Genomic DNA, 9,473 nt, shown 5'->3' on the forward strand with positions numbered 1-9,473 from the left:
CCTCAATCTTTTCTTAATGATTTGACTACCTATATCAATCCCTTACCCCTTTTTTTTATAAGGAAAGCAAAGAATAAATTAAGTAAGAAAAGTTGGATTCTTTACTAATTTTTACGTAAACAAATTTTTATCTTCCTTCATTTGGGGGGAGGTATTCGAAGAACCATCTAGTTTGCTCAAAATCATTATATTACTATTCACGACTCAAATACTACCCTAATTACACTCTCTTTTCTTTCTACTTTATCATGTACATTACATATAATTGCAAATTTTTACAGTAAATCAGTGCCTTTTTCTCCTCCACCGTTTGTTTACTAGTGTACTCCTTATCGTTTAATGCACTTCTTTAATTCGCGCTATTCACCATTTGAAAGGTAGGCAAATTTATCAAAGTAAAACATGTCCATTTTACTAGCATTTTGATCATAGTTATATAATTATTTATGGAAAAAAATGAGTATGGACGAGAGCATTTACTCTGCAAATGATGAATTGGTGAAAGAACGCGAAGAGTCAGAGTCTTTGAAGCTTGAAGCAATTGTGAGCTCAAACTTTTTACTACTCCCAAGAGCTAGTGATGCTTTTCACAGTTCTTTGGAAAAGGGCTATCATCCTAGGTAAAATCAGTGTATGGTGTTTTGTTTGTATAAACTAACCAGGCGTCAGAGTTATCTTCAGTGCCCTCAAGAAAAGTCGGGAGTCGATTATAAATGGAAGCCTTTTTGAAAAGTATTCGGCTAAGGAAAATCATTACCTTTCGGGTGGTATTCTCCATCCTCATTACCGTTCTTTGGGAACTGCTACCTTATGTGTCGGCCCTCTTCGATTTGAAAATACTAGTTTTACATTCGTACATTATTCTAATTCAGTTAAAGAACCATTCAATGCTCCAAACATATCTTATGTGAATCCCCAATATAATGGTTTAGATTACAGACCAAACCTGAAAAGACCAGCTCCAATGATGAGCGCAGGAGGAGAGACTATCGATGACAAAGAAAAAGATTACGAAAAAGATTTACTACCACCTCCTCAATATAGACCCCCGTCCCCTAAAAAACCCGAAGACTATGAGAGTACACCTGGAGAACCCGTCGAGCCTCTAATAACAGATGAATCAATACAGCACTTGAGAATACGAGCTCAACAAGATCCCACAATAATGAATATACTGAAGAAAATAGCGAAGGGATTGGGAACTCCTGAACAGTGCATTCTTCTTCATAATGAGCTAATAGGACCTAGTACTTTTCCATCACCACGTCGTGCCAAAAAGCCGCCTCGTAAACGTATAACTTTAACGTTAAATCAACATGACAAAGATGAGTTTGTAAACAGTCTTCTTAGTGATAGGAAGACTGTCCGTCAGCATTTCGATATCATTTTTCAGTTCAATGAAGCACCCGAACAACAATGGATATTACCACGTGGCTCTGTACTTTCGCATGTTTTTAATACTTCCACAAAAAGTCTGAACGCTTTAAAGCTGCTTTTCCACGTATACCAAGCTACTCAGGAACGGTCAGTGACTGATATTAAAACTGAAATACAAATAAAAGATTTCAATCCTATACTTCGAGCAGCAATTGAATCTCTAGTGAGCGGAAGTCATTCAGAACGCCTATTAATGGAAAAACACCGGCGACTCTCAACTCCAGAAGCTAGGTATTATGTACAATACTCTGAGCGAAATTAACCTTTAACGTATATGATTTTAAAATAACACTGTACCATATAAAAAGAATTCAGCGTTTCTATAGTCTAAGATTGACATGTAGCCAACATGGAATAATTACATAGAAAACAAGGCTTTACGGGCTTAAAGGATTATGACCGTCTCTAAGACTTTGGTGGATTTTTGGTAGAGTTTTCCTTATCCTTTTTTTTCTTTTTCTTCTTATCTTGCAAGATTAGGTTCTCAAATACTCTATGAGGATCATCAGGGTCAGCTTCTACCTGACTAAAAATGGTACCAATTTCAAGAAGAGCATTCGCACGCTTCATTCTTAGATCAATAGGTAGGCTCTTTCGTAGAAGATTGTTGCAAGCATCCCGTAATACACCTTGAATGTCGTATCGAGCGCCACACCAGCTGGCCCGCAAAACTTTTCCTGTAATATCCATTTCTAATTGTGCGCGTTCTTCAGGTGTAGTACTTTCATCCATTTTACCCTCCAATTTTTGCATTTGATCAATACTTAATTTAGCATCCATTGCTGCAGAAAGAGTATCCCAAGTGTCACGAGCAATCTTTCCTTTTTCTTTCATCCGACTCCAAAAACCGCCAATTCCAAATTTGCTTGATTTGATTGTGTTTCGTGCTTTTTGAGTATAGACATCACCCATAGCTTGTAAGATTTCGACACCGAATGATTCAATTCGAAGTGTTTCTGCCTCCTTTTCATATTGTTCACGAAGTGCCTGAAGTCCTTCTTCAGTAGAGCTCTTTTCAACCCAACTGTCTAGACGTTTTTGAAGATTTTTCGTAATTTCAGAAATTCGTTTCTTCCTGTCTTCGAGCATTTGCTTTTCCCGTTTAGCAGCAGCTTCTCGTTCTCGAATTTGCGCATTTTTTTTTCGCTCATTAAATTGTTGCTTTATAGTCGGGGTTGCTTCCCCTGAATCAAGAAGAAGCTGTTGCTTATTCATTTGATTCATCTCTTCCTGCATGGCTTCCTCCTCTCGGAACATTTCTCTGACAAAAGAAAGCTCTCCTACCCATTCACGAAAAGGGGCACCACCGAACAGATTGGCAAAGAAATCATACGCGTCAGTAAACCCTTGCTCTGGAACTGCCTTTTCTTTTCCATGCTGATCGTATCGAGATCGAAGCTGTTCGTCTCCTAGCACTTGATATGACTCGCTGATTTTTTGAAACCTCTCGCTTGCACCTTGAGGGTCCTCTGGGTTCTTATCAGGGTGATACTTAACCGCTAGTTTCCTGTACGCCTTTTTAATCTCTAAACTTGAAGCATCCGGAGACACTCCCAATATTTCGTAATATTCTGTGTCGACAGGCATAATTAAACTAACCTTATAGAATCAAAGTTGCAAAAACTCTTGCTGAAACGATCTAGTTTACCAAATCAGTAGTACTTGTTTTGAGGCGTCGCGCGTCTTGAAATTTGAAACAGCTTGAAGGGCTTTGCTTATAAGAATTTTTTTTATTTTACTTTTCTCTTTTTTCCTTTTTCTTTAATCAATGACCGCTTGCAATTGAAAAGCAAGTTTTGACGAGAGATGATCCTGTAAGTCTTTATAAATTACAACGACGAAAAGAAAAAGATTCTTTCTTTAAAAAAAGAGAATAAAAAATACAAAGAAGTAGAATGTTTATTTCAAAGTCAGATCCTACAGTTCGTATATGGTTAAAGGTAAGTATCTTACTAATGAGAAATATGAGTACATAACATAATTGAAGTGAGCCTTCGTCGACTGTGACATTTGAAGTTACATCCGATTAAAAGTAATGGAGCGAAAAAGATGATTACAGTTCTCATATTTGTTATCAATTTACTTGGCACAAACTCTTGATTACTCAGATGAAAGTGAATGATGCTTCATCAGCAAGTTTGTTGCCTAACCGATTTATATGGAAACGATATTCTTTGATCTAATTGTTTTTAAGATAATTCACATCAAAGTGAGCATTCTTTGACACACATAAAGTCCACGACTTGCGTTTCTTCACCTTAACAGCTTCATAAAAGAAGCGATAGGAAGTTACAAATACCCTAAACAAAATCCGTTCATTTATTCATTTCTATCTTGTTTATTTCTACTGATATAGTGTTTATTTACAAAAATACCTCAACGTCACTTTTCTGACTATAAGCTCAAACAATTAGCGAAGCTTAATGCTCGCTTACATCACTTTTAAAATTACAGGTAAATGTATGAGAATTCCAAATGGTAACAAAATTTGCCTTTTGCCTATACTGAGGTCCCATATTGAGTAGTCTTTGTTTTTTTTAGAGTTTAATTATAAAAAAGTCGTTAATATCAGGATAAATGGTTGCACTTTTCAAGAATCTAGGTATAGGAGGCAATGCTGGAAAAGCTGCTGATGACACCAAGAAGCCATTACCAAGAAGAGGTAAATACTCCGTTGCCCCGGGATACTCTCAACTAGATTGGGCCAGAAAAGTAGCCAGTGGTGAAAACTTATCTGTATGTAACAATTATTTCTTGTAATGATTCCTTAGTTGTCCGCAACGTTGGTTTCCTAAGAGTATAGGGGGATGGAAATCTCATACCTCACTCTATTTGGAAAGTTTTGAAGTTCACTATGTATTTTTTTTATTTCAATTTCATTTAGCTCTTTATCGATCTAACATATCTTTAGGGAGTGGATAAACCGACGAGAGTTACTAAAGATGAGCTAAAAAGACATTGTTCGGAGGAGGATTGCTGGATATCAATCAAAGGGAAAGTTTACAATGTAACTCCTTACCTTAATTATCATCCTGCCGGTGTTAAGAAGATTGTAAATAATTCTGGCATAGATGCTACTCAAGTCTTTAGTAAGAAAAATAATTCTACTAGCTTGCATAGACTGACGCTTTTTTTTTAGTGATGAATCACGCTTGGGTAAATGAGGAAGCAATACTAAGAAATTGTTTTATCGGTTACTTGACTTGAAGATATCCAAAAGTCCTTTACTAGTCGTCTATGGAATACTAATATACTTTTTCTCTTTCAGGTTCTATTAATTTCTCAATATGCCCTTATATATTATTTTCTGTGTTTTTTCTTTCTTAGACAATACCAATTCTGCCTGTACCATAATCTGTTTGTCCTTATTACTTAAAGTCCGAATTATAATTTTCTTAACAATTGCCATTTTTCCTAGAAATGGTGAATTATAAATCATTAGTTTCATTAGTTGATGCCTTTCGTCTTCGAAAAGAACCAAGCATTGATTTTAGTGCTCCACGAATTTCTTTAACTAACGACAGTATCAGGGGAATCATAATAGGTGCAAATAAGGGTGCATATATTCCATACTTTGATTCATCAGGAAAATAAACAGTGGTTACCATACTTGAATGAAATAAGGCCTTTTGTGCCTTTTCAAACGCATTCGTACTATGGGAAAGAGTTAGATTTAATTTCCTCTCTGAAAGGGTATTGTATGCAAGATCCAACGACTTCAAAGCCTCCTTCACATATGACTGTATTTCTTTAGGTACAGCCATATTCTCAATGGACTTGATAAGCTTAGCAAGGTTTAGGAGTGTATCAGTCGTTCCAACCAGGCTTTCCGCTATCCTTTGCCTTAGCATTCTCTCCATTACTACTGGGCTTAGACTGAATGACAAAAAATCATCCACACCCAATAGTAAAAGAAGATCTCTTGATATAGTACGAAACTGAGACTTCATGTCAGAATCTTGCAAGTAATTAGAAGCAGAATTATTAGTATTTGTAATGATAATCGAACCCCATTGAGGTAAAAGCATTGAATTCGTTGCAACTTCTTTACCATATTGATCTTCCAACTTTAATGGCTGTATCTCTTTGGGAGGTACATATAACACAAAATGTAAAGTAGGCTCCCTCACATTTGGGTTTACTGAGAGATATTTTTCAAAATTATTAACAACTTTAGGGAAATCAGCAAATGCTGTTCGGTACTCACCTTCTTTAAAGTAAACCGGTGGATCGTCGACAAAGTATTGTACCTGAGACTCTACGCTTAAATTCATTATTTGAGAAAGTTGCTGGATTAAAGGCTGTAAATACTTGGCGATTGCGCTCTCAATTTCCCAACCTCTAAGATCATGGGATCCTTCACCCAAAAATAAACTTAATAGAATACGGTATTGAGGAGAAAATTGAATTGCCCGCTTATTGTAAAACTCAAAAGGAAGGTTTTTTGATGTCAACCGTGAATACTTTGCGGATATATCCATGATTTCTGGACTAAAAACCTCATATAAACGATTAACTAACATAATGGCAATCTCATTTTCAGAAAAATTCTCCTTGTAATTTAAGTGTAGATCTCTTCCTTTCCAATACCAAGAGTTTTCAGAAGATTTTGCTAAACAAATGGCGTAGTCGGCCGCTTCTGATGTTGCAAACTGGATATTATAAAACGAATACTGAGGTTCTTCATTTATGAGCTTGTCAGAAAGATGGGTTAACTTTCCCGTTGGATCACCCGTAATTCTGAATGTTGGGGTAAATCGTAGGTTGGATTCTAGTTGATATCTGGTATTTTCCATCTCATAAAAAGGCAGAGAAGCCCGATAGTACGTAGTTGTTTTCCACCAGATTGGAATTCCCAGTAAAATAATCAACTGTATCTGGTTAGCCCTGGCTGTTTCAGTAATTTTTATATAAAACGAACATAATAGGTAAGCATTATATATCTTCTTAGTTTGGAGTCATCATTACTAAAATCCTTTTTTTCTTTTCCTTTTTCATTCTTTGAAGCTCGACTATATTTATGAGAATCCATGAATCATATTTTATGGTGAAGTAAGTACTTTTGGTGTAAGCAATTAGTGTGTGTATATTCAAAATTCAACAAAGTAAAAACAAATTAAAAACAAATTGGAAAATTGACGGTTATATTATTCTTAGAAGTTATTCTTAGCTAACTCTTTTCTTATAGCTGTTGAACTAAGTTTTATAGGATCACTATTTTCAGGCATTGTAGTACGTGCAAAATTAAGAATATCGATGCAATAAATATCTAGTTCAGGCAATCCTCTTTTTCTTCGTTCCATCTGTACAGCATCCGCACCTTTGACAGTTTCTTCAGAAACGAGCAAACTGTCAATCTCGCGAGTTGTTATAGTAGGGCCGAAAGGATCGTTTATAGTTACAATTTCGGATTGAATATTTTTTTTTATTGAATGAAGGAAATCATAAACGGAATTTTTCCTCACTTCAATACTTTCTAAATACGCTCTCTCTATTTTGTTCAAGAGTAATTCATTTCCTAGAAGAGTAAGCTCGTTTGCACTGTTACAGCAGTATTGGGCATACCAGAAACACCAACATAAACTTTAACTATCCCAATCCATGCAGATAATGTAAGTAGAACTTTATGACCGACATGTAAATGGTCAAACGTCCCTCCAACTGAAATAATCTTGATTAGTATTCGTGACTAACGAAAACCAGCGTACCAGCTGCAATACGATTGCTTATTTTCTTTTCCTCATTTTCAATCTCCACGAAGCTCTGTTCAAGCTCACGACCTTCAAGCACTTCGGCCTCGATATCGAGTACTTCAGTATTTGATTTCGAGATTAAGCCTACAACAGCAGTTAGATTTGACAGAATATGAATTAAAGTACTACCATCATAATTTTTAGTGCAGTAAATGGTATCACATAGATTCGAGATTTCTTGAACAGAATATCCAGACCAATCTTCGAATAAAACGACAGTAGGAACGACATTGAAAATAGAAGGGTCTTTGGTAGTAATTGAGCAGAGATATAGTTCACTTAAAGCTTTCGAAAGCTTGAAAAAAATACGTTCATTCCTTTCTTCTTTTAATTCAGGACTGCATACCCAAATATATAGTCTATTATTGCGATTCTCACTCAGCCGTTCCGCTACCTTTGATACGGTAGACAAATACTTTGTAATAGTTTCCAAATAAGGTACACGAATCGCGATTAACGTATTTTTACCCATTCGGCAGCTTTTCTTTTCGTGTTCAAGAGGAAGTGAATAGTACGATACCAGCATTCAGTACAATGAAGAAGTGTAGATGAAAACATAGCAAACATTCTTACAAAATTTTTTGTGTTCTAAGTCCAATTATGTTTCAATTGCTCAAGCAATTTATATTTCTACCGAATTTGTCACTTTAACATATGGAACTCTTTCTTTCTACTTATAACTTGAATTGGGAGAATCCTACACAATGAGATAAATGATATAAAGCTTTTCTTTAATTAATTGTCATAGCTATTGACGATTAACGTATGACAGTGAACACTCGAAAAACCATTTCAATAATTGGAAATTTATGTGGAATGCTCAGCACCGAATTTTTCAAGGTATTGGACTAAACGTTCAGTTTGTTCGACGGTAATAGCATTATACAAAGAAACACGAATACCGCCAATACTACGATGGCCTTTCAATTGCATCATATGAAGTTTCTCAGCTCCTACGAGGAACTCATTTTCGAGATCTTGATTTATGATTCTGAACGTAACGTTCATACGACTTCGAGCGGAAGAATCAACGAAGTTTTCATAGATAGGGTACTTGTCTAACACGGTGTAAACCATATGAGATTTCTTCGAAGAACACTGCTCCAAGAATGGTAATCCTCCCTTTTTTTCCATATATTGAAGCCCCAAGTTAATAGCGTGAAGAGTAGGGATCGGTAGAGTGTTGTAAAGACTGTTGCTATCGGCCATAAGTTTGTAGTCACCCATAGTAGTAGAAACAGGGATACCGAGCTTGTGAAGATCTGGAACCAAAGCACGTTCCAAAATGAAGTCCCTGACAAAGACCATCGTGATACCGGCAGGGCCTGCGTTCTTTTGAGCACCTGCGAAAATGATATCATGCTTGGAAAAGTCAATTCTACGAGAAATAAAGTTCGAAGAAGCATCACAAACACGAATAGCGCCTTTGGGGATGTTTGGAGGAGGCTCATTAAATTCTACACCGTGGATGGTCTCATTATCACACCAGTAAACCAAAGAGGTTTGACCAGCGGGAGTATAATTGAGATCAGATTCTTTAGGCAAACAACCATACTTTCCAGTCAAATCTCTCGTGTCGCATGCCACATGACAACGAAATCCAAGACGCTGTGCTTCGTTCAATGCTTTTTTGCTCCATGAACCGGTAACGATATAGTTGGCTACCAATTCCTTGGCATTGGGGTTGTAAAGTGCATGATGCGCATATACATTATACAGGACGGCAGCAAACTGTTCAGTACCACCTCCTTGCATAAAAAGAATACGGAAGTTATCAGGAAGTCCATACATTTTACGAAGAGTTTGTTCAGTACGATTCACGATACCAGTTCCTTCCTTACTACGATGGGATATTTCTCCTACACCCATGCCAAGGTTTTGAAAGTTTACAAAATCCTTGGCATATTCTTCCACGACATCCGTAGCCATACCTGCTGGTCCAGCAGCAAAGTTTATAACATCTTGTCTAGTAGGCATTTTGTAGAAAAGAAACGTCCAAAGAATATAAAAATAAAATTTGATCTGTTAGGCGTTGTAATTGCTAAGATGTAGCAACCATGGTGGAGTACCATATAAGATGATAGATGCTGATGTCGTAAACTGATGAAGAATATCGTATAACTATCGTCATTCTTTTTTTTTTTTTTTTTTTTTTTTTTTTTTTTTTTTTTTTATATATATATATATATACTACTACGTACTTACTTACTTTACTTTATTTATTTAGTTACGTTACGTACTACTACGTACGTTACCGTTACCGTTTACCGTTTACCGTTACCG

General features: G+C 36.2%; 6 protein-coding genes across 6 annotated transcripts; 2 read left to right on the forward strand and 4 right to left on the reverse strand.

Moving 5' to 3' along the window:
* Positions 1–416: 416 nt before the first annotated feature.
* SPOG_02723 (Swr1 complex subunit Swc3) lies at positions 417–3,074 on the forward strand. Its single transcript, XM_013168664.1, has 2 exons — positions 417–620; positions 670–3,074. Exons 1-2 carry the CDS (start codon positions 457–459, stop codon positions 1,697–1,699), a joined length of 1,194 nt encoding a protein of 397 aa, XP_013024118.1. The 5' UTR covers positions 417–456; the 3' UTR covers positions 1,700–3,074.
* On the reverse strand, positions 428–3,382 carry SPOG_02724 (DNAJ domain-containing protein Caj1/Djp1 type). The gene has a single exon (XM_013168665.1). It carries the CDS (start codon positions 3,022–3,024, stop codon positions 1,843–1,845), a length of 1,182 nt encoding a protein of 393 aa, XP_013024119.1. The 5' UTR covers positions 3,025–3,382; the 3' UTR covers positions 428–1,842.
* A 536-nt stretch (positions 3,383–3,918) lies between these two features.
* SPOG_02725 (cytochrome b5 reductase) lies at positions 3,919–5,340 on the forward strand. The gene is made up of 3 exons (XM_013168666.1): positions 3,919–4,173; positions 4,349–4,526; positions 4,577–5,340. Exons 1-3 carry the CDS (start codon positions 4,015–4,017, stop codon positions 4,642–4,644), a joined length of 405 nt encoding a protein of 134 aa, XP_013024120.1. The 5' UTR covers positions 3,919–4,014; the 3' UTR covers positions 4,645–5,340.
* SPOG_02726 (pig-S) lies at positions 4,707–6,565 on the reverse strand. Its single transcript, XM_013168667.1, has 2 exons — positions 6,359–6,565; positions 4,707–6,308 (listed from the first exon to the last, which is right to left on the reverse strand). The coding sequence occupies exons 1-2, from the start codon at positions 6,467–6,469 to the stop codon at positions 4,866–4,868; spliced, it is 1,554 nt and encodes a 517-aa protein (XP_013024121.1). The 5' UTR covers positions 6,470–6,565; the 3' UTR covers positions 4,707–4,865.
* SPOG_02727 (cytidylyltransferase) lies at positions 6,563–7,713 on the reverse strand. The gene is made up of 4 exons (XM_013168668.1): positions 7,320–7,713; positions 7,146–7,274; positions 7,003–7,098; positions 6,563–6,955 (listed from the first exon to the last, which is right to left on the reverse strand). The coding sequence occupies exons 1-4, from the start codon at positions 7,660–7,662 to the stop codon at positions 6,591–6,593; spliced, it is 933 nt and encodes a 310-aa protein (XP_013024122.1). The 5' UTR covers positions 7,663–7,713; the 3' UTR covers positions 6,563–6,590.
* Positions 7,714–7,775: 62 nt separating this feature from the next.
* Positions 7,776–9,328, reverse strand: SPOG_02728 (phosphoserine aminotransferase). The gene has a single exon (XM_013168669.1). It carries the CDS (start codon positions 9,165–9,167, stop codon positions 7,998–8,000), a length of 1,170 nt encoding a protein of 389 aa, XP_013024123.1. The 5' UTR covers positions 9,168–9,328; the 3' UTR covers positions 7,776–7,997.
* Between the last annotated feature and the right edge of the window lie 145 nt (positions 9,329–9,473).

Source organism: Schizosaccharomyces cryophilus (genome assembly GCF_000004155.1).
Source record: "Schizosaccharomyces cryophilus OY26 unplaced genomic scaffold supercont4.4, whole genome shotgun sequence".
Classification (NCBI taxonomy): Eukaryota; Fungi; Ascomycota; class Schizosaccharomycetes; order Schizosaccharomycetales; family Schizosaccharomycetaceae; genus Schizosaccharomyces; species Schizosaccharomyces cryophilus.

Coding starts and splice junctions, on each gene's coding strand:
- SPOG_02728 (XM_013168669.1), bottom strand. CDS start 9,167: ATGCCTACTAGACAAGATGTTATAAACTTTGCTGCTGGACCAGCAGGT.
- SPOG_02727 (XM_013168668.1), bottom strand. CDS start 7,662: ATGGGTAAAAATACGTTAATCGCGATTCGTGTACCTTATTTGGAAACT. Junction 7,099..7,145: donor AAGCAATCGTATTGCAGCTG/GTACGCTGGTTT, acceptor AGATTATTTCAG/TTGGAGGGACGTTTGACCAT. Junction 6,956..7,002: donor AGTTTATGTTGGTGTTTCTG/GTATGCCCAATA, acceptor TTACTCTTCTAG/GAAATGAATTACTCTTGAAC.
- SPOG_02726 (XM_013168667.1), bottom strand. CDS start 6,469: ATGGATTCTCATAAATATAGTCGAGCTTCAAAGAATGAAAAAGGAAAA. Junction 6,309..6,358: donor ATATAATGCTTACCTATTAT/GTTCGTTTTATA, acceptor AACCAGATACAG/TTGATTATTTTACTGGGAAT.
- SPOG_02725 (XM_013168666.1), top strand. CDS start 4,015: ATGGTTGCACTTTTCAAGAATCTAGGTATAGGAGGCAATGCTGGAAAA. Junction 4,174..4,348: donor CCAGTGGTGAAAACTTATCT/GTATGTAACAAT, acceptor ACATATCTTTAG/GGAGTGGATAAACCGACGAG. Junction 4,527..4,576: donor AGATGCTACTCAAGTCTTTA/GTAAGAAAAATA, acceptor CTTTTTTTTTAG/TGATGAATCACGCTTGGGTA.
- SPOG_02724 (XM_013168665.1), bottom strand. CDS start 3,024: ATGCCTGTCGACACAGAATATTACGAAATATTGGGAGTGTCTCCGGAT.
- SPOG_02723 (XM_013168664.1), top strand. CDS start 457: ATGAGTATGGACGAGAGCATTTACTCTGCAAATGATGAATTGGTGAAA. Junction 621..669: donor GAAAAGGGCTATCATCCTAG/GTAAAATCAGTG, acceptor ACCAGGCGTCAG/AGTTATCTTCAGTGCCCTCA.